This window comes from Rhinatrema bivittatum, chromosome 5, assembly GCF_901001135.1.
Source record: "Rhinatrema bivittatum chromosome 5, aRhiBiv1.1, whole genome shotgun sequence".
Classification (NCBI taxonomy): domain Eukaryota; kingdom Metazoa; phylum Chordata; class Amphibia; order Gymnophiona; family Rhinatrematidae; genus Rhinatrema; species Rhinatrema bivittatum.
In genome coordinates, this window is record NC_042619.1 from 215,942,640 (window position 1) to 215,966,529 (window position 23,890).

The window sequence follows — 23,890 nt, forward strand, 5'->3', positions numbered from 1 at the left end:
TCCCATGCAGACTGAATCTCTCTTAGGTTTTTTGCAGGGCAACCCCCAATTCAGTTTATCCCCTTTTTCAGTGGTTACTTCTATACTCCTAATATAAAAAAACCCCAAAACTACTTTTCCTCCCCACTTTTCTGTATTCACATCGCAATCCTCCCTTCTTTCAACCAAACTTGGTGATAGCCAAGTCTGCCTCAGTCATGTTGGCCTCTGAATCTATGATTTTAAGCAGACAATGCCCCTTCCCCCTCCCTATTTTCTTTTGCACTTTATTATTTTTCTATTTACTAAAAATCCTGTGATCAGGGCCGATGTTAGCTTTTAGCTGCCCTGTGCGAACAATTACTGTGCTGCTCCTTCTTCATTCTGTTTTTGGTTTTTTTAATGCTTAATTTTTATAGTTTTTCCAATTAATATATGAGAAACTCTTACTCTTGCTGTCATTCTCCCTCAGTCTCACACATTCTCTTTCTCTCTTACACTTTATCATTCTAAGTCTCTGTTCCAGGCCCTCCTTCCATGCCAAAAAAAAAAGTCCAGCTCCCTCCAGCAATCCAAACTTTAAAAACTAACATCACAACAAAGACAGTTTCCGTCTGCAGTGTAACAGTAGAAAAACAGAAACATCACCAGTCCCCATAAAACATCAAACAAAATCAAGAAATATGAAGCATCAATCATAATAGCAAAACCATATTAATAAAGAACACATATTTCAAAACATCTGATGAATAGACCATCCAATAATTAAAATCATGTTATAAATTTCCCAAAACACCAATACAATATTTTAAAATAGCAGAAACATCAAATAAGACCCAAGCATTAAAACTAATAAGGATTAAAAAATATCTCCCATTCTCCATACCTGGGAACTTAGGATTTTCAGTCACCCTGCGATCATGAGGTCCACCCCAACTCTCTAACAGACATGTTTATTCCCTCACTCACCAGTGCTCTCTTTCATTCACTCTCCTTTCTTTGGCCACTGTTAAGATGGGCTCCCTTAGTGGCCCACTGGGCCTTTCTTTTTCCTTTCTTCAGCTGCTGGGACCTCGTTCCTTCCTTCTGCCGCTGGCTATCCCTCTCTTCTACCCTCTCCCCCCTGGATTTGCATGGTTTACGCACCCGTTAGTGCCAGACCTGATGATTGGGACTCGTTGAAAAAGCGGTATGTGGGGTAACATCATAGCCTATATGCTGCCTGGGGTTTGGGGTTTGGAGAATGGGGGATTTTATGGGCTGTATGGTATTGATTTATTTTATAAATTTTTTTTGTACCTCTAATGGTTTTACAGAATAGCAAGTAATCAAGTGTTGGCAAAATAAAATACTTTGACAATCTGCCTCTCCTAGCTTCTACTTTCTGGCTCTTGTTTTTTATTGCCCAATTTTTTAGGCTTTATCTTGTTTACGAGTTTGTGCTCCTCCTAGCCTCACTTTTCCATTTAAATAATTTTAGTGTCCATGAAATGGATACAGTGGAATAGCTCAGGCTTCCTTCACATAACTGAGAGATGTTATAAAGTGATATTTCTGCTGCCACTTGCGGTTGAGGTGAGGGTTCATTGCCCCAACCATCAGGAAAAACATGACTGGGACGAGGTGCTCCTGGGAGGAGGGCTAGGAAGAAACGACGGCTGCCCGCATCCAGATCAACCCACAAGCCTGCTGGAATAATGGTCTCAGGACAGCTGAGTCAAAAATGGAACTTTTCAGTCACAATAACAAATGTTTTGTTTAGCAAAAACCAAGCCCTGCACCAGGACCTGGATGGCTGCCATGAATTCAGCTTTATATCAGAAACTTCTAGAACAGAATGCCAAAGCCAATCATCCATGAGCCAAGAGTCGACCCACATTCAAGCAAATCTTCTACAGAAGAGTTTGTGTGTTGGACTGGCCAAGCCCCAATCCTGACCTAAACCCTATTGCAATGTTCTGGCAGGAGCTGATGCAAACTGGTCAGGCAAGGAAGCCCTTCCATGTCACAGAACCAAAGCAATTGTAAACGGAAGAATGGGATGATGTGAGCACCGAACTGTTTAGGTGAAGTTATTGCTACTCAAGGAGGTGGCACTGGGTGCTGGGTAATTAAAATATCCCTTTTGGTCTGAGTTATTTACGTAGTGGGTTTATCTTTCTCTCTTATCAGAGTTTAGATTATGATATAATCATGTTTTGAATATAAATTGTGCTAAAATACAGACCATCCCATTTATCAGCATTGTATTTGCATGTTTTATTGACTTTACAAAAGTCTTTGATGCTGTCTGGCCCTCAATGCAACCATAACCTACTACAAAACTGGAATCGTGGAAAATCTATGATGGATGAAATTCATGGATTTAATTCTATCAGCAAGGTTACCAACTTTTCCACAGACCCAGGACTGTACCTCCTCCCCCCTTCATTTGAATACATTTGCATATATATTAAATGCTGCCCCGAGCTGAGAGGCTGTAGACAGGCAGTAAACTGAATTAAAATTACAGTATAGTAAATCTCCCATATTAAAACAGCACTGCCAGCACTAAAACAGTTACAACCTTAAGTATGTGAGTGCAGCAAATTTATTTGTTTCCTTATTAGAGGAAAAAAGGACTTTAGTGATTGGGGCTAGGGAGGAAACAGGAAAAGGGATGTGGGAACAAGAATAGAGGAGATCACAGAGGAGGGAAATTAAAGAGGAATCTTAGGCAGGAGGGGTAGAGAGAGAAGGGAGAGAGAGGAGAGGATGGGGGATTCAGGGAGGATAAAGAAAGGGAGGGAGGAACAGGGATGGGAATGTGGAAAACAAAGAAGCAGGGAAGATGGGATGAGGAAGAGGGGGAGGGGGAAATAGAGAAGACTTGGGAATGGGTGAGGAAGAGAAAGAAGGAAGCCACAATGCATCAACCTCCATCACATCTCTATCCCCTCTTCTAAAACCTCTTTCATCCCTCACTCTTTCACTTTCTCATCAACCCTTCCCCACAAACCCCTCACCCTGGTTCACTCCTGCCCCATCCCATCCCTCTCTTCACCCCACCACAATCCCAGTTTACTCCCTTCCCCATCCCCAGTTCACTTTGTCCCTCCCTCCCCCCACAATCCCCAGTTCACACCCTTCTTCCTCTGCCCCATTCCCAGTTCATTCTGTCCCTCCCTCCCCCACAATCCCCAGTTCACCCTCCCCCCTCCCTCCCCCTACAATCCCCAGTTCATGCCCTCTCTTCTGTCCCCATCCCCAATTCACTCCATCCTTCTGTCTTTTTCCACCCATCCCCAGTACACGCTCTCCTGTCCTTCTCGATCACGAATAGATTCACTCCCTCCCTACACCTACTAGACCAGGGAGAATTCTGCATTACTGTGGAGCACAGAATTTGTGCAGAGTTGCCAAATTCTTAACAGAAAATGGCAGAAGAGACCCCCGGCATGCCGCGAATGTCATAGGGGCCGACGGTCACCCCTATGACATTGTGAGGGCAAAGGTAGCGCCGGCGCCATTTTGATACTGGCAATACGGCCGGAGTGCAGGAGGTCGCTCCCAGGACCCCCGCTGGACTTTTGGCAAGTCTTGTGGGGGTCAGGAGGTCCCCCCCAAGCTGGCCAAAACGTCTCTGGGGGGTCCAGCGGGGGTCCAGAAGCGATCCCCTCACTCGGGCCGTATTGCCAATATTCAAAATGGCGCCGGCGCTACCTTTGCCCTGTCACATGGTAAGGGCAAAGGGCCATCGGTGCCATTTTTTTTAGCGCAGCTGATAGCGTGGGAAAGGGAGATCGGTCCCCGCGGCCCCCCTGGACCACCAGGTATGTGTAAAAAGTGTGTGGGGGGAGGGGGGGTCAGGAGAGTGCGGGAGGCTAAGGGGGTAATTTTAAAGGGTCGGGGTGGGGGTTTTTTTTAGCAGCGCAGGCCTCACTAAAAATTTAGTGATGTGAATTGGAATCGGAACCGATTCCAATTCACATCTCATAACGATCAGATTCCCCCCCCAGCCGAACCTGATTGTTAAAACGATTGAGCACACAATTCACATCTCTAATGCTTACCAATCCTCTTCAATTACCATTAAGTTGATCTTCACTCAAAGGATTGAAAGGTTTGAGAATCGCGCACCTAGTGGTGCGCACTTCCGGCCCGCTTCTACTGCAAAGTGTGTAGGGCCTCCGGAAGCTGGGGATGTGGAGTTCAAAACCTGGATAGCTCACTGTGACCTGTGGAGTCCTCTCCCGGCACATGCTGGGAGCAGTATGCAGATGAGCCTTTTGGTCCTTTTCTCCTGTCATTGTTCTGCTCCCCTGAATTTTTGCTTTGATCCCTAGGCAGAATCTGCTTCTTTCCTTTCCAGAACAAGTCCAAAGAATACACAGCAGCTGCAGCATTTTTATTGCCCTCCCTGAAGAGCACTGACATGAGAACTACCAGCTATCTCTATCTCACAGGCTGTTGCAATTTCATCAAGTAAAAGCTGGACCCATGTTTTTTGCATGTGCACATTTCCACTTCTCTTGGGCACTCGATGCAATAGGCAAAAGAGCTGCTGCGTTAAAAGGGAAGTGCAATGAATAATTTGTGCAGCCCTAGCACTCTGTATCAGGCCCCCAGGAGATGTGACTGTGCACCCACAGCAGCTTGGCCAGAGCTCCCTCCCCACCCCCAGCAGGGCTGTTCCCAATACTCCGTTTCACTAATACTTGTCAGGTCTGCCTTCTGAAAAGGGACTATTCCTTTCACTGACATGTGACCTGGGAGGGGGGATTTGGAGTCTGGCAAGGGCTTTTTTACCACAGGCACATTAAATGCACCATTTCAGGTACAAGACATCCAGGTCCAACCCAGACCACTTGGCCAATCGGGCCAGACCTTGGGGATGTTGCTTTCTCTGGTTCCCCCTATGAGGAGACACAGAAAGCAGGATTTTGTTTTTTTGTTGAGCCTTTGAGCATGGCAAGATTCTGCTTTCTGTGATTCCTTCTACATGGTATTGTGACAAAACTAATAGGAGGAATTATAGAGAGCAGGATTCTTTTTTTTTTTTTTGTGAGCCCTTGAGCATGGCCTGCTTTAACACCAGCTCCTGGGCCGGTGTTAAATTTGTCCCAGTAAAATGGGCACCTTAGTCACACAGCAAGTTTCGGGATCACAGGGTAATAGCTAATAGCCTCATCTACATGGAATTTGCATGTGATGAGTGTTATTAGCTATGTGCTCAAATGAACATGCTAATCCCCATATTGCATTGGGAGTTAATTTAGTGCCCAAAACTCATGTGCAATAGTGTTACCCGGTGCACGAGCCTGAGAGCACTATATTGCATTGACCTATCAGTGTTTCCTAACCCTCTCCTGCAGGCACATCTAATCAGTCAAGTTTTCAGGATTTCCAGAATGAATATGCATGAGAGAAGACCCAGGTTATACAAATTTAGTTCATTGTAGAAATCTCGAACCCCAGACTGGATCAGTGTGCCTCCAGGAAACACTGCTATCTTATTCTTCAGGTAATTCTGTGCATTGCAGAATTTGCAGGAATCAGGAGGTGATAATATAGTGTTGCCACCCCACATATGCAGTGATGGAAGGAGCAGTAGAAAAGAGTGGCATGGGGGTAAAGTGCAGGTAGCAGAGAAGGAAAAGAGAGAAGGGTTAAGCCTGGGAGACAGAATAAGAGAAAGCTGGGGAAGTCTGGTGATGTCAGTGGCCAAGATGTGTGCCTGTATCTGAGCCCCTGTCCCTCTTCAGCTTAATTCACCACATCTTTAACATCTGATCCTGATTCAATGATTTTTCAGTCTCTATCGAAAGTTTTGATTCCCAGTATGGCAGCCCAAGTGCAAAACGACAGAGCTGAAGCAATTTTCCTTTAGTAAACATGCCACATGACTTGTCGAAGACACTGATCAAGGCCTACTAGGCCCTGCAGAGGGAGAATTGGAGTTGCCACGCTAGACACTCTCAAAAAGCATTGAGATGAATTGTTTACCTTCCCAGGAGGAATTTCAGGGCTGGTTTCAAGACCTGCACCAGGATATGAAGCAGCACAAGCATGAACTGTTGGAAATGATGGCCAATCTGAGAGAGGATCTGGCTGCCTTGGGTAATTGCATAGATGCATTGGACACACCCACATGGTTGGTCAGGCTGACTCATTGCACCATCTCACCAAGCAACAGCAGGAGATGCAGTCTGAAAACAGGCATATTGCTGACAAGCTAGAGAACCTGGAGAATAGGTCCCAACGCTGCAATTTGAGGTTCAAATGGGTGCTGGAGACCCCTGCCTATGAGGATTGCAATTGCATGGTACTTTTGATTTGTAAATTTTTGCTACAAGCCCACAACAGTGGCTTAGAAGAGACAGTATCTGTCTGTACTGATGTTACATTACAGAGATCACCTAGGACACTGGGGCCAAAACTGGACAATAAACCATGTGACGATTACTTGATTTTATAGTTTTTCAGTGAAAGAAGAAGTTTTACAATTGCATGGAAATAAAAAAGGGAGTGGTTTTGGGAGATTCACAAAATTTCTAGTTTTACTGACTTGGTCCATATTACCATGCATAAACATCAGGAACAGAGAGAAGTGACGAGTGTGCTGAGAGCAGAGGGTGTCCGGTATTGTTGGACCTGCCTTTTGGATTGCTTTTCATGTTCAGTGGAACATTCTATAAATGAAGCTGAAGCTGCAGATGTTTTTAAGGAGGCAGGCTTGCTGCATGCCTTCACAGTTCCTAAAGTTGTGAGCACATCTACATGAAAGGAACTTTACCCAACATGACAGCAGATCGGTAAAGGAAGCTGGAGACTGAGATGTCAATCTGATGAGGACCAACTTTCTACTTCTGATCCCTTATTTTTGTCTTTTGGATTTAAAACTGTTCTAGTGTGGATCAATTTATTTTTCTTGTGAGATCTTATATGGTTAGGATTTTTTATAATGGTCCAATGAATGAGCATTTACATCCCTATCAATTAAAAAGCAGAACGAAAATACAAACAAAAAACAAACTTTGAAATGTTTGTATGCTAATGCCAGAAGTCTAAGAAGTAAGATGGGAGAATTAGAATGTATAGCAGTAAATGATGACATAGACGTAACTGGTATCTCAGAGACATGGTGGAAGGAGGATAACCAATGGGACAGTGCTATACCAGGGTACAAATTATATCGCAATGACAGAGAGGAGCACTCGGGAGGAGGTGTGGCACTTTATGTCCGGGATGGCATAAGAATCCAACAGGATAAACATCCTGCATGAGACTAAATACAAAATTGAATCTTTATGGGTAGAAATCCCTTGTGTGTCAGGGAAGACTATAGTGATAGGGGTATACTACCATCCACCTGGTCAAGATGGTGAGATGGACAGTGAAATGCTAAGAGAAATTAGGGAAGCTAACCAAATTGGTAGTGCAGTAATAATGGGAGACTTCAATTACCCCAATATAGACTGGGTAAATGTATCATCGGGTCACGCTAGAGAGATAACGTTCCTGGATGGAATAAATGATAGCTTTATGGAGCAATTGGTTCAGGAACCGACGAGAGAGGGAGCAATTTTAGATCTAATTGTCAGTGGAGCACAGGACTTCGTGAGAGAGGTAACGGTGGTGGGGCCGCTTGGCAATAGTGATCATAATAAGATCAAATTTGATTTAATGACTGGAAAAGGAACAGTGTGCAAATCCAAGGCTCTCGTGCTAAACTTTCAAAAGGGAAACTTTGATAAAATGAGAAAAATTGTTAGAAAAAAACTGAAAGGAGCAGCTACAAAAGTAAAAAATGTCCAAGAGGTGTGGTCATTGTTAAAAAATACCATTCTAGAAGCACAGTCCAGATGTATTCCACACATTAAGAAAGGTGGAAAGAAGGCAAAACAATTACCGGCATGGTTAAAAGGGGAGGTGAAAGAAGCTATTTTAGCCAAAAGATCTTCATTCAAAAATTTGAAGAAGGATCCAACAGAAGAAAATAGGATAAAACATAAACATTGGCAAGTTAAATGTAAGACATTGATAGGACAGGCTAAGAGAGAATTTGAAAAGAAGTTGGCTGTAGAGGCAAAAACTCACAGTAAAAACTTTTTTAAATATATCCGAAGCAGAAAGCCTGTGAGGGAGTCAGTTGGACCGTTAGATGATCAAGGGGTTAAAGGGGCACTTAGAGAGGATAAGGCCATCGCGGAGAGATTAAATGATTTCTTTGCTTCGGTGTTTACTGAAGAGGATGTTGGGGAGGTACCAGTAATGGAGAAGGTTTTCATGGGTAATGATTCAGATGGACTGAATCAAATCACGGTGAACCTAGAAGATGTGGTAGGCCTGATTGACAAACTGAAGAGTAGTAAATCACCTGGACCGGATGGTATATACCCCAGAGTTCTGAAGGAACTAAAAAATGAAATTTCAGACCTATTAGTAAAAATTTGTAACTTATCATTAAAATCATCCATTGTACCTGAAGACTGGAGGATAGCAAATGTAACCCCAATATTTAAAAAGGACTCCAGGGGCGATCCGGGAAGCTACAGACCGGTTAGCCTGACTTCAGTGCCAGGAAAAATAGTGGAAAGTGTTCTAAACATCAAAATCACAGAACATATAGAAAGACATGGTTTAATGGAACAAAGTCAGCATGGCTTTACCCAGGGCAAGTCTTGCCTCACAAATCTGCTTCACTTTTTTGAAGGAGTTAATAAACATGTGGATAAAGGTGAACCGGTAGATATAGTATACTTGGCTTTTCAGAAGGCGTTTGACAAAGTTCCTCATGAGAGGCTTCTAGGAAAAGTAAAAAGTCATGGGATAGGTGGCGATGTCCTTTCGTGGATTGCAAACTGGCTAAAAGACAGGAAACAGAGAGTAGGATTAAATGGGCAATTTTCTCAGTGGAAGGGAGTGGACAGTGGAGTGCCTCAGGGATCTGTATTGGGACCCTTACTTTTCAATATATTTATAAATGATCTGGAAAGAAATACGACGAGTGAGATAATCAAATTTGCAGATGACACAAAATTGTTCAGAGTAGTTAAATCACAAGCAGATTGTGATAAATTGCAGGAAGACCTTATGAGACTGGAAAATTGGGCATCCAAATGGCAGATGAAATTTAATGTGGATAAGTGCAAGGTGATGCATATAGGGAAAAATAACCCATGCTATAATTACACAATGTTGGGTTCCATATTAGGTGCTACAACCCAAGAAAGAGATCTAGGCGTCATAGTGGATAACACATTGAAATCGTCGGTTCAGTGTGCTGTGGCAGTCAAAAAAGCAAACAGAATGTTGGGAATTATTAGAAAAGGAATGATGAATAAAATGGAAAATGTCATAATGCCTTTGTATCGCTCCATGGTGAGACCGCACCTTGAATATTGTGTACAATTCTGGTCGCCGCATCTCAAAAAAGATATAATTGTGATGGAGAAGGTACAGAGAAGGGTTACCAAAATGATAAGGGGAATGGAACAACTCCCCTATGAGGAAAGACTAAAGAGGTTAGGACTTTTCAGCTTGGAGAAGAGACGACTGAGGGGGGATATGATAGAGGTGTTTAAAATCATGAGAGGTCTAGAACGGGTAGATGGGAATCGGTTATTTACTCTTTCGGATAGTAGAAAGACTAGGGGGCACTCCATGAAGTTAGCATGGGGCACATTTAAAACTAATCGGAGAAAGTTCTTTTTCACTCAACGCACAATTAAACTCTGGAATTTGTTGTCAGAGGATGTGGTTAGTGCAGTTAGTATAGCTGTGTTTAAAAAAGGATTGGATAAGTTCTTGGAGGAGAAGTCCATTACCTGCTATTAAGTTCACTTAGAGAATAGCCACTGCCATTAGCAATGGTTACATGGAATAGACAGTTTTTGGGTACTTGCCAGGTTCTTATGGCCTGGATTGGCCACTGTTGGAAACAGGATGCTTTGCTTGATGGACCCTTGGTCTGACCCAGTATGGCATGTTCTTATGTTCTTATTGCTGATTATGTTTTCTATTTCTCTCCTTCAGTTCTGTATCTTGTCTTAAGAATTTTGAAGGGAGAGTGGGGGTGGGTTTTTGTGGGGCGTATTGAAACCACAGTGGTATTGTTTTGCACTTATCTAATGTACTTGTATTATCCACAATAAAAAGTTTAAGTTACAAAAAAAAAAAGAATAGTAGAAAACTGGAAGATTTGAACCTGGGGGCGAGGGGGACATGAGTTGGGGCAAAGAATAAAATGTGGATCAGGAAGGGGCCAGGCCTTATGTATTACATCTGGGGGAATTCTGTGCAAAACATTCTGCACTCAACTAGGGCCAATGCAATAATCTGAATTTAAAAAAAACAAACAAACTGCCCGCTAGTTTTCAGCATCCATTTAACAAAATACATTTTTAACTCCCGATGAAGTAAGCATCAGGAGTTGAGAAGAAAAAAAAAAGACCAAGCTAAATGCACATTTTAACTCAGGAAAGTGGGGGTTAAAATCATCCTGGTATTCCTGCTTCTCTCTTCTTCTCTGGGCACCTATCCTTTCACAAGGCCATGGCTCTTGCTCTTGTGCACAGCTCCAGATAAGTATTTAACTAGTGGCAATCCATGCCAGATAGCTGATAAATCGGTACATTTCCAGATGACAGTAGCTCACCACAGCCAGATAAATCTGTACTTATTTAGGCAGCTGCCATTTACCCAGATAAAAAGCTTAAGATCAGAAGAATACAGAGCCATGCACAATAGCAAGAGCCATAAGCTTGTGAAAGGTCAAGCGCCCAAAGAAGGGAAAGTAGCAGGAATTGCATCATTTTAGCAAGAGGGAATATCTAATACCAAAAAAAATAAAAGCCAGGCTCCAAAACTATGGCCACAATCTGGCTGTGATCTTTACTGTCTGGGATGTTTCCCCCCCAGCAAATTCTGGACTTATTCTAAATGGTTTTAAGTGCCAAGGCAGTAATGCTGGAAACTTAATTCCATCTCTAACCCAGCGCTAAGAAAATGACAGCCAGCCCAATGCACTGCTCTGCATTGGGGGGTAATGCTTAATGCCCTCATTTGCATGGGATTTCCATGCAAGGACACTAAGTTTTACTCCCATTTTAGAACACTTAGGCCTAGATTCATCAAAATGCTATAAATTTCACATAGATAACACCTGCGATAAGGAAAAGGGGTGAGGTTAGGATAATTTTGGATTTACCACACTGTATAATGCTATTTTAGCATTTCGCATAGGTATTTTCTCACAACATGCGATACATTTATTGTACCCACAATATTTTCACTTCGCAAGCCGCAACGTGCCCAGACAGGCATTTTCTTCTTTTGGGCTGCTGCTACTGATCCTAGAGAGAGAGCAAACCTCTTTATAAGGCTCTCATATAAGTCAACTCTTTATATCACTATAGGAGGGCGAGCTAGTAACTTGAGGTAATGTTTTGGTGGTGGGCAAGGGTTTAGAGGCCAGTTTTACATGCACAGTGAGATGTACGAACAGCACAGTACACATCAGTGAAGAACTGAAGTGATTTGGAGTGAGGAATTGTACACAAAGGTTAGATTACTACATTGTTCTCTGCCCTAGCTTGATAGTGCCCTGGTAGAAAGCGCATCAAGCTAGGGCGAGAGAACACTGTAGCTATCTCATCTTTGTGTGTCTTTCCTCACTCCAAATCTTCACTGATGTGTACTGTGCTGTTCATATATCTCACTGTGCATGTAAAAGTGGACCCAAATCCCTAGACCACCACCAAAACCTCATCTCACATTACTAGCTGGCCCTTCTATAGTGGTATAAATAATTGACTACTATGCGTGCTACCCCAGAGGCTCTCTCTCTCTCCACTCCACTCTCCCTGCCCGAATTTACAACAAACATCGCAAATTCTGTTTCAGGCATATCACACAGCTTAACACCAGGAAAAAAGGGCTAGTTATTTCCAGCGTTAAAAGCATGTTAAAAGAATTATGCTATCGCACGCAACATTAATGCCCCTCATTTTCACAAACCCCGCCCAAACTCCTCCCCTTTGATTAATTTCAAAAATTTGCATTCATGTCATGTGATGCGATAAACACCATAATGCATTTTGATGAATTACCCTGTTAGTTTGTGAGCATAAAACTTCTTGCTGCATCAGCAGTGAAGTTTATGATCACAAAAAGAGAGTTGAATTGCAGGCAATGCTGAGCATTAGCCAGAACACACCTTTCTGCATCAGCCTGAATATTAGTCAAAATAACACAATATAACTGTCATTGGATAAATTTTCCATATTGCATTTTAAATTGCTACTTAAAGATACAGAATTTCTCATTTTTGCACAGAATTCCTCCAGGATTAGTATATGCACTAAAGTGGTTAATTGTAAACAAATGTATTTTGATACTGCACACACACAAAAATATTTAGAATTCCAATCTCTTTATTGTTTTGTTTTTAAATTGGATTAATTATACGATCACTGGTCCACTTTCACCAACAAAAAAAAAAACCAAGGGAGATTTCCTTCAGATCTGTACAATGAATCATTACTATAGCTAACAAGCCAGTCGGAAGGGAGAGAATGGACACCACCAGGAGGGAGATCACTCCACGTGCTCTGCTGATTCCACAGCTCAGTGCTTACCTTGGACGCCAACTCCAAGAGCACCTTGTGCTATGTCCAGACACCTCGGAAAATGGGAAAGCAGCCAAGCTCTCATGTCTTAACCGAGCTCACTTGCTCTTCAAATTTGCAAACAAACAAAAATCTTTGCCAGCAGTGAACACAGTGAAGCTGATTTTTCTAAATAACTTTTTGTGAATGAAATGTTCAACGTTCATCTGCCCATTGAGTAACCATTAAACAGTAGATATTTACACATTTTGAAAGACATTTTTACACATCTGATTTAAAAAAAAATGTACAACACAACAGCCCAACATTTTTTAACCACTCTATAATAGAAGATATTTGTAAAGAAATGTAAATAATCACAGCACAAAGCCGATTCCTCGTAGCTATGTACCTTTCCCATTCTTTTCAGTGCATTATTACCATGTATTGTATGTTGTGCAGACAGAGGAGGAGGTCTACCATACTAGTGCACCAACTGGTAAATCCTTAGTGAATATGCATGAGATATTTACATGCAGTGTTTAATAACCAGATTAATTATGCAAATGTTTTTTCATGCATATTCATTAAGGATGTCCTGGAAACCAGATTAGCTGGGGCAGGACCCTCCCTTGAGAATGGCTCTGAGTACCACTGGTCTAGGATAGCTCCAAAATTAAACTTAGGAAAAAATGGAAGATTCATATCCTATAGCTGAAGTTACACATCAGGGCCAGAGAAGTTCAAACTGCTGTAACAAAGTCTATTTCAGGATAGGCAGTTCCAGTCCTGGGCTGCTAGGGACAGGTTTTCAGGATAGCCCCAGTGAATATGCATGAGATATTTTTTATACAATGGAGGCAGTTATGCAAATTTACTTGGGATATCCTGAACAGACCTATTTGTGGCACTCCAGGAGTGTAGTTGTCTATCCTGGCCTATTCTTATTATATAATTAATAGTAATTACTTCACTGTAAAAACCAGGAATGGTAGATAGGGCCCAGTTGATATATGGTACCAAAGCTGTGGAATTATGACTGTTGAATGAGTCAAACCCCAGGGAGGGAGGAAGAAGTAGAGGGTGGGAGGCAGGGTTAAAAAGCATGAAGCTTGGGACCTCCAACCGTCACCAAAGTGTCGCTTGAGGGACAATGTGCCAGCTGGAAGGCATGGGCGTGGCATCACCATGGTTGAGGGAGGTGGTGGAAGGGGCATCAGAAAAAATTCATGCATCTTCATTCTCAAACCACAATGGGCCAGGCACAGACCTTATTTCTGTAAGTGCATCACCCAAAGCAAGGGACATTATACACAGGAAAAGCCCCAACTACCTCATTTAACCATTTGGACTTCAGCAGAACCTGAAACTTCTGTACATGGGTGACATAGGGGTAAAGCACAAATCTCAACTAGGCCCCAGGTGGCTAAGTTTGGGATTCTGTTTAATCCATTCTGATCTTCTGGTTGGTCATCCTATAGATGATGCTGTCATAGCCAGGATCCATGTTCCAGAGGGTGTAGGAGATGACAATCACTGCGATGGCCAGGCCAATCATGAGCCAGAGAATGATATTGAAGACCACAGCATAGTTGAAGTTGTACTGGTATGCCAGGTTATACAGGTTGCCTGAGGTACTCTACCCATTGGGCATGGAAAGAAAGACAAGAAAAAACATTCAATGTGTAAATCCCATGCTCAAGATGTGTACACATCACTCTCTCAGAATGGATCCCTTTAATGCATCAAGAGCACAGAGCAGGATATCAATACAAGTGTGTTTAGGCCTCAAATATTTATCCATTCATGGTACCTGACTGTGTGATAGATAATTTTAAGAGACTGATGTGGAATATGTGTTGCTCAATCAACGGTCCAGTTTCAAATATTTTAGAGCGGAGAGATCAGCAATTGAGGAAATGAAAAATGGATTATAAGAAACACGGAGATAAAGAGGGTGTGGGGAAGGAGAGGCAGTTCAGCAAAATTACAGAGAAAGGATGGAACAAACAATTATATTAGGGGTGCTAAAAAGACCCCAATAATGAAAACTAGCAGGGAGATAATGCAGGCCTGGACAATGCAGAGAGGTGCTTCCTCTGTGGAACACATTCGCTACTTCCAGCCTTTCATTGTGGTTAATGTTCAGAACGATTTTAAACACACCCAGATATCCAAGAGCTGATAAAGGAAAATTGGTTCTTACCTGCTAATTTTCGTTCCTGTAGTACCACGGATCAGTCCAGACTAAGTTTTGACTGACTCTGCCCTATACCCTCAGGTGCCACCTACAGTCTGTCAGTATTACACTGTATCCAAGCAGAACATTTATAAAACCATCATAATTGATAACAACCTTAATTCGCACCCACTACCTGGTCACTAACCCCAAGAAGGAGCAGAATCCAGGAAAACTGAAAACTTTGAACAATGAGAACTTTTTTAAATAGTCTGCAGAATATAAAGAAGAACTGAATGAGTGGACTCTCCGTTATCTCATACTGAAAAGGGCGGGGCTCTGGACTGATCCGTGGTATTACAGGAATGAAAATTAGCAGGTAAGAACCAATTTTCCTTTCCCTGTACATACCCGGATCAGTCCAGACTCCTGGGATGTACAGAGCTTTCCTACACTGGGTGGGACCCTGAGAGTCCCGCTCGGATCACACCTTTACCTATAGCACCAGAGCCTGGGGCCTGGACATCCAACTGATGATACCTAGCAAAGGTGTGCAAAGATTTCCAAGTAGCCACCCTACAAATTTCTTGCGGCGAAACTTGCTGACACTCTGCCCACGAAGTTGCCTGCGAACGGGTAGAATGTGCGCGAAGTCCGACTGGAAGCGGCTGGCCATGAATCAGGTACGCCGATCCAACAGCCTCTTTCAACCAGTGAGCAATCGTCGCCCTAGAAGCCTTATGCCCTTTTTTGGGGCCACTCCACAGCACAAAGAGATGGTCCGACATACAGAAGCTATTCTATTCCTCCAGATAACTCAATAGCACTTTATGCACATCAGGTTTCCTCAGATTTCTAGACTGGGGATCAGAGCGGTCCAAATCCGGAAAGGATGGGAGTTCTACCAACTGATTCAAATGAAAGGAGGACAACCTTTGGGAGAAAGGAAGGCACAGTCCACAAGGAGACTCCTGTATCCATAATCCTCAAAAAGGGCTCTCTACAGGAGGTTCCGACACCCGGCGAGCTGAGGAAATAGCCACAAGAAAAACCATCTTTAATAGATCTTTGAGCGTCACCCTCTTTAGAGGCTCAAATGGCGCCACACACACAGAGCTTTGAGAACCAAATTTAGGCTCCACGATGGACAAGGATTTCGTACCAGATACGCAGATAAGGCTGCACCTCGTATTTTACCACGGAAACAGAGGGCCGCCACCTGCACCTTTAGAGAACTGCACGCTAAGCCTTTAGCCAAGCCAGCCTGTAGGAAGGACAAGATATCAGACACCAATGCACGAGCAGGAACCACCTCGCGCTCCATACACCAAAACTCAAACTCTCCACACCCTGACATAAGCCAGGGAGGTAGAGGTTTCCTTGACCGCAAAAAGGTAGCTACCACTGCGTCTGAATATACCTTATCCTTTAGCCAGCACCTCTCAAAAGCCAGGATGCTAGACAAAAGCGATCTGCCTCTTCCAAACAAACGGGCCCCTGACACAGAAGGTTTGGGAGGTCCCGAAACCTCAGGGGTCCGTCCACTGTTAGGTTGACTAGCTCCACGAACCATGGATGTCTCGGCCATTCCGGGGCTACCAGGATCACCTCTGAATGAGCCTCTATGCACCATAGAACCTTGCCTATCAGAGGCCAGGGCGGAAACACATACAGCAGGACGTTCGTTTGCCAAAAGAACCAGGGCATCCACTCCTTCCGCCCCCAGTTCCTGACGTCGACTGAAGAAGCATGGGGCTTTGGTGTTTCGAAACGTTGCCATCAAGTCCACACTCTGTGTGGACCACCTGTCACATATGAGATGGAATGCCTCCTCGGAGAGTTCCCACTCCCTTGGATCGAGATGGTTGCGACTGAGGAAATCCGCTTGAACATTGTCGACCCCCGCGACGTGAAGCCGCAATGCCCCCGAGATGTTGTTCCGCACAGGCTATCAACAGCTGAGCCTCAGGAATTTCTGATGGTCAGCTCGGATCCCGATGTGCAAATACGCTTCGGTTAAATCCAGGGATGCTAGAAACTCTCCCCCTTGTGCACCAATACCATGACCGCCCTCAGGGTCTCCATGCGAAACTTCGGAACCCGAAGACAGCGATTGACCTTTTTCAATTCCAGAATGGGTCGGAACGTGCCTTCTTTCTTGGGTACCACAAAGTAGATTGAATAACTGCCCCTCCGCTGTTCCGCCGGAGTAACTGGTACAATGGCTCAGAGATCGAGTAGGCGTTGTAGTGTCTCACACCACCTGATGCTTTTGTGCATAGGAACATGGGGACACAAGAAAGCAGAGTTGCTTACCTGTAACAGGTGTTCTCCCAGGACAGCAGGATGTAGTCCTCGCATGTGGGTGACGTCACTGGACAGCGCCCTATCACAGAAAACTTTTCTGTCAAAGTTCCTAGAACTTTTAACTGGCACACTGAGCATGCTATAATCCCTGTAGCCATAGGGGTCTCCCTTCAGTCTCGTTTGTGGCAATAGGTGCGAGTGAAAAAAATAAAATTAAACGTTTAGGACTCAACTCCGCGGGGTGGTGGTGGGTTTCGTGAGGACTACATCCTGCTGTCCTGGGAGAACACCTGTTACAGGTAAGCAACTCTGCTTTCTCCCAGGACAAGCAGGATGGTAGTCCTCACATGTGGGTGATTAGCAAGCTACAGACTGACTCATATTTGTGAGGACCAACAGTGTACAACTTGTGCAACATGAACAAGTGGTGTACTGTTGGGAAAAATGAGGCAGCCTGAAAATCACAGCAGATTGGATGTGGAAGGAGTTGGGATTATACTGGAAATAAGTTCTTCAAGACGGATTGGCCAAAGGCAGAGTCTTGACGTCCTTCCTTGTCCAGGCAGTAATGTGCTGCAAATGTGTGAAGAGAGCTCCATGTTGCAGCTTTACAGATCTTGGCAATCGGTACTGAACGATAGTGTGCTGAGGTTGCCATGGCTCTCACTGAGTGCACCTTCACTCGTCCCTGGAGAGGAAGGCCTGCTTTGTCATAGCAGAATTCAATACAGTCTGCTAGCCAATTGGAGAGAGCTTGTTTGCCCACTGCAAATCCCGGTTTGTTTTTATCGAATGAAACAAAGAGTTGGGTGGATTTCCTATGGACTGCAGTGCAGTCTAGGTAAAATGCAAGGGCACGTTTACAGTCCAAGGTGTGTAAAACCCTCTCACCTTGGTGAGAGTGAGGCCTTGGGAAAAATGTGGGCAAGACTATAGACTAATTTAAGTGAAAGTCAGTAACCACCTTGGGAAGGAATTTAGGGTGAGTACGGAGGATCACTTGGTCATGCAGGAACCTTGTATAGGGTGAGTAAGTGACAAGTACTTGTAACTTACTAACCCTTTGAGTAGATGTAATGGCTACTAGGAAGAGAACTTTCCATGTAAGAAATTTAACATTGCAGGAGTGCAAAGGCTGAAAAGGGGAGTGCATGATCTTGTAAGACCTACATTTAGGTCCCATTCCGTGACTGGTGGCCATAGAGGGGACTTAAGTTGTAATAGGCCCCTCAAACCTACTCACAAGGGGTTGCGCTGTTACCGGGGCATCCCCAACTACCTTGTGGTACGCTGAGATGGCACTCAGGTGTACCCTCACCGAAGTAGTTTGGAGACCAGAGTCCGAAAGGTGCCAGAGATAGTCTAATAGAGATGGAGTGGGGAAGGAAAAGGGGTCGATACCTTTTTGCGTGCACCATATAGTAAATCTATTCCACTTACAATGATAGGATCTTCGTGTGGAAGGCTTTCGTGAGGCTACAAGCACTTGAGAGACATCAGTTGAAAGGTTGAGCGGTTGCAGGATCAAGCTTTCAATAGCCAGGCTGTGAGGGATAGGGTCTGAAGGTTCGGATGGCGTAACATGCCTTGGTGGTTATGAGAGTGGGCACTGTGCCCAGGAGAATGAGTTCTCTGATCAAGAGGTCGAGAAGCTTGGGAAACCATACTTGTCGAGGCCAATACGAGGCTATGAGTATCATTGACCCTTTGTCCTGTTGTAGCTTCACAAGAGTTTTGGCTATCAGCGGTATTGGGGGATACGCGTATAGGAGGCCTGTGTTCCAGAGGCGAGCGAAGGCATCCATGGCTAACTTATGATGCTTGTGCAGGGAGGAGAATCTGTCCACTTTGTGATTCGGTTCGGATGCAAAGAGGTCTATTGTTGGTTGACCCCAGCGTTGGAAGATTCTGGTCGTTACCACAGGATCCAGTGACCACTCGTGGGGATGGAACTGTCGACTGAGGCAATCTGCTACTATGTTCTGTATGCCTGCCAGATAAGTGGCCCGGAGATGCATGGAGTGTGCAAGGGCCCAGGCCCAGATCTGCGCAGCTTCTTGGCAGAGGAGATAAGAGTGTGTTCCACCCTGCTTGTTTAAGTACCACATTGCAACTATGTTGTCTGTTTGAATGAGAACAGTCTTGTTGGAAAGGCAGTCCTTGAACGCATATAGAGCATAAAACGTACAGCTCGAAGCTCTAGGAAGTTGATCTGAAATGTTGCTTCGAGCTGTATCCAAGTACCTTGAGTTTGAAGATTGTTCACATGAGCTCCCCAACCCAAGTTGGATGCGTCTGTGGTTAAAGTTACTTGCGGAACTGGTTGCTGGAAGGGTAGACTTGTTAGCAAGTTGGCTTTGTGTGTCCACCAGAGAAGCGATAAACTTAGCTGGTGGGTTACTTGAATCTGGGATGAAAGCGGTTGAGTGGCTTGGAGCCACTGAGATTTCAAAGTCCATTGAGTTATTCTCATGGCCAACCTGGCCATAGGAGTGACATGGACCGTGGAAGCCATGTGGCCCAGCAACGTTAGGAATTGACGGGCTGAGGCTATTATTTTTGTGCGCAGAGACGAAGCTAGCTTGGAGAGTGTGACTGTGTGGTAGTTGGGCAGGAAGGGCTTTGCAACTGTGATGTCCAAATCTGCTCTGATGAAAGTAAGGAGGTGAGATGGAGTTAGGTGGGATTTTTGGTAGTTGATGAGAAATCCCAAAGAGTGTAGCAGATTGATAGTGAGCATGAGAGAGTCGAGAGCCCCTTGCTTGGAATGGCTATTGATCAGCCAGTTGTCCAGGTAAGGAAACACGTGTATGCTGTTCTTTCATAGTTGGGCTGCAGCCACTGCTAGGCACTTTGTAAATACACGGGGTGCCGAGGCAAATCCGAAAGGCAGAACCCGGTACTGATAATGTTGATGTCCCACTATGAAACGCAGGTATTTGTGGTGATGTGGGAATATTGGAATGTGAGCGTAAGCGTCCTGAAGATCCAGAGAACAGAGCCAATCTCCTGTTCGCAGAAGGGGAAGCATGGTGCCCAAGACTCCATCCTGAAGTTTTCTCTGTAGAAATTTGTTGAGATTGCGGAGGTCTAGGATGGGGCAGAGACCGCCTGAATTCTTTGGAATGAGAAAATAGTGGGAGTAGAACCCTCTGCCCTGCTGTGCCCAAGGAATAGCTTCCACAGCCCTGGCGCTCAGAAGGGTTGACAGTTCTGATTCTAGAAGGGTTGTATGATCTTTTTGCATCCACAGTGGATTGGGTGGTGAATCCGGTGGTACCATGAGTAAGTTTAGATGGTATCCCTGTGTTATGATGGATATAATCCATTGGTCTGTGGTAATGCTGAGCCAGTTGGTTATGAAGTGGTGAATTCAACCTCCTACTGGCAAGTCTGGTTTTGGATTTGTGGAGTGGCTGCTGTTCTCTGGATAGATTTCAAAATCCAGAGGCTTGGCCTGTTTGCGGTGCTGGTTGAGGCCTGGATGGTTCGGGCTGTTGTGGATGTCCTCTCTGAGGTGGTTTGGTTGGTCTCACGCGGAATGTAGGTGGATAATACTTGCATGAGCGTTAAAACTGTCTTCTGGGGGTCCATTCTCGTGGTCCTTCTTGCAGTGGAGGGAGCCTCCGTAGTAACCGTGGACAGCTGACACAGGGTCTCGTGATGGTCTTTCAGTTGAGCCACTGTGTCCTGTATCTTGTCACCGAATAGATTTTCTCCGGTCCAAGGCAGATCAGCAAGCTTGTCTTGGACTTCAGTTCTCAAATCAGATGCCTTAAGCCAAGCCCACCTTCTGGTACGGATTCCCACTGCTGATAAGCGAGATGCAGTTTCAAAGGAATCGTAAGCATGCTTTCCAGCCTCAAGGCCTTTCTGTAGTATGGCGTTGAGGTTATTTGTTGTTGTTGTTGGGGAAAGAGTATCAGCTATTCCCTGTACTTGCTTCCAGAGATTCCGCTGATATTGTGTCATATATTAGTTGATATGCAGCTATGCGTGACACTAGCATAGATCCTTGAAAGATTTTTTGACCTAAAATATCCAGGAATTTTTTGTCTTTTCCAGGGGGAGATGAAGAGTGAGGGCGCAATCTCCTGGCCTTTTTCTGTGCAGATTCAACTACCACTGATTGGTGGGGTAGTTGTGGCTTTTGGAATCCTGGAGTATGCTGGACAAGATACGTTGCATCTGTTTTCCTATTTACTGGTGAGACAGTGCAAGGGTGCTCCCATAGATGATGCTGGAGATCCAAGAGTACCTCGTGGATGGGAATAGCCATAATTTCTTTGGGAGCATCAACAAATTGGAGGACTTCCAATGTTTTATGACATGTATCTTCTTCTGTGATGAGGTCAAAAGGGATTGACTGACATTTTCCTTTTTAAGATTAGCAAAGGAGAGGTCTTCTGGGGGAGACCGTCTCCTTTCTTCTGGAGGAGATGGTTCTGATAGTATGTCCTCCGTAGACGTGTCGGTGTCAACATCCTCCCATGGGTCATACAGGATCTCTGGTTGAGATCCCGAGGGAGGGAAAAATCCTGGTACTCCTGGACGTGTTGGCATCAAGGGATCCCTCAATGGAGGATGCGGCGGCACCGAAGACTTCAGCAGCATTGAAGGGAATCGTGGGCGTCTCAATCCCGAGAGCCCCGGCGGACCAGGAACCGGTTCCAGCATTGGTGGAAGCGGCGCTGGAAGAGGACTGGAGTCCGTGCCCTAGTCTTCAGAGGATCCCGGAATGGGTATCAGGGGGTTTCGGAGACTCAGGTCATTTCGGTACCAGTGGCCCAGGCTGGGTCGGAAGGGCAACGATGAATGTGTCCAGGTGGTCGAGAAGCCGATGCGGTGTCTGTGCCAGCACTGAGAGTAGACTCGCGTCGGTGCCGGTGACTGTTTCCCCTCGGTGCTCGGCCCGGTCTTTCTCCAGTACCGAGAAAGATGCCGATGTCCTAGATGTCGTCGGTGACGGATGGTCCCCGCTGCCTTGCTGCTCCTGGTGAGGTTTGTCGATGGACTTTGTCAATGTTCCTGCTGGTGATGACTGGGTGGATGTCAATGGATTTAACTTTATTTTGAAAATGGACTCCATCTTGTCCAGTCGGGCACACCTGTCCTTTGGGGTCATTTGAGCACAGCTTGGGCATCGACGAACATCGTGTGTTGAGCCGAGGCACAACACATGAACATCATGTGGGTCTGTAATTGACATCGTACGCGGACACTATAGGCATTTTCTAAAGCCCATAGCCATGTTGGAAAAAAGAGCCACGAAAACAGTCGGTGGCCTATGGGAACCAATGGTAAGGTAGCCAGAACCGACCGAAAACGATGGAAATTACTCACAGAGTGTCGAGGAAAATGATGTTGCAATGGGAGACCCCTATGAAGGAACTTTTTGTGAAGAAAACTTCAAGTTTTTCCATGAGGAAAAGTTGTGAGAAAATTCTCAGGTTCCTAACTGCAAGGCAAACTGCAGCGTGGAAAAAAAAAGAGGGATTATGGCATGCTGGGCATGCTCAGTGTGCCAGTCAAAAGTTCTAGAAACTTTGACAGAAAAGTTTACCATAATAGGGCTCCGTCCAGTGACATCACCCACATGTGAGGACTACCATCCTGCTTGTCCTGGGAGAAAACAGTTGTGAAGGTGCCGTGCAAAATCTAAAGCGTAACCTTGTCTTATCACATTGAGGACCCTCTGGTCCAACGTGAGTTTGGCCCACTCCTCGTAAACTGAGACAACCTGCTTCCTACAATAGGAACAGAGGAGTGGACCAGCCTCATTTCATTGAGAAGATTTTGTTCCCCCCCACAGACTGGAGAGCTCCAGTCTTACCGAAATGATGCCCCCGAAAGGACTGGGACCAGGATTGTTGCCTAACCGAGCTCTGTCTGGATGACGAGCCCAATGACGTGGAAAAGCGCAACCTCCGAGACCCTCAGAATAGAGATCGAGGAGGAAAGGAACCTCTGTCTTGGGTCTGTCCTCAGGCAGGCGATGAACCTTGTTCTCCCCCCAGTGATTGAATCATGTCTTCCAAATCTTTACCGAACAGCAGTTTGCCTTTGAAAGGCAAAGAGCCCAGCTGAGCTTTGGAGGAGACATCTGCAGACCAGTTTCTCATCCAGAGCAGTCTACGGGCTGAAACCGCCGAAATCATGGACCTGGCTGAGGTGCGGAGCAAATCATAAAGGGCATCTGCACTGTAAGCTACCGCAGCTTCCAAGTGCCCTGCTTGCACAGCCTCCTCCCCTGTGTTATTCTGTAGGAGCTGAACCCAGTGAAGTCCTGCCCGCAAGGCGAAACTACTGTACATGGCAGCCCGCACTCCCAGCGCAGAGACCTCAAAAATCTTCTTGAGTTGGATTTCGAGCTTACTATCCTGAAGATCCCTAAGGGCTGCTGCTCCTGTCACTGGAATGGTGGCTTTCTTAGTGACCGCAGACACCGCCGCATCCACTTTGGGGGTCACGAAGAAGGTCCAGGGCTTCTTCCGGTAAAGGATACAGCTTATTCATCGCTTTACTGACTTTTCAGCCCCAAATCCGGGGTGTCCCATTCACGAAACAAGTCCGTAACTGAAATATGGAATGGGAAGGACCGGGATGGACCACAAAGACCCAACATGACCAGGATAGGGTCCATACATCCTATCCTGGAGTCCTCCAGAGGGGCATCAATTACCAATTCCTCCAAAACCGTGGGGATAAGTGGGCCCAACTCATCCTCCGGAACAGACGAACCACCTTGGGTCATCCCCTTCAAGAATTGGGGGGCCATGCCCTGGTAGCATGGGTCTGGTCATCATCCTGGTCCGCCCTTGGTAGAGGCTTGTCC

At 45.1% G+C, this 23,890-nt stretch overlaps 1 protein-coding gene across 1 annotated transcript in view; it reads right to left on the reverse strand.

The window, feature by feature from the left end:
- Nucleotides 1–12,375: 12,375 nt before the first annotated feature.
- ATP6AP2 (ATPase H+ transporting accessory protein 2) overlaps nucleotides 12,376–23,890 on the reverse strand; it is a 76,342-nt gene continuing 64,827 nt past the window's right edge. Inside the window, exon 9 of the mRNA XM_029603154.1 lies at nucleotides 12,376–14,208. Within this exon, the coding sequence (XP_029459014.1) occupies nucleotides 14,014–14,208 (195 nt within the window). The 3' untranslated portion in view covers nucleotides 12,376–14,013. The remainder of the gene's footprint in view (nucleotides 14,209–23,890) is intronic.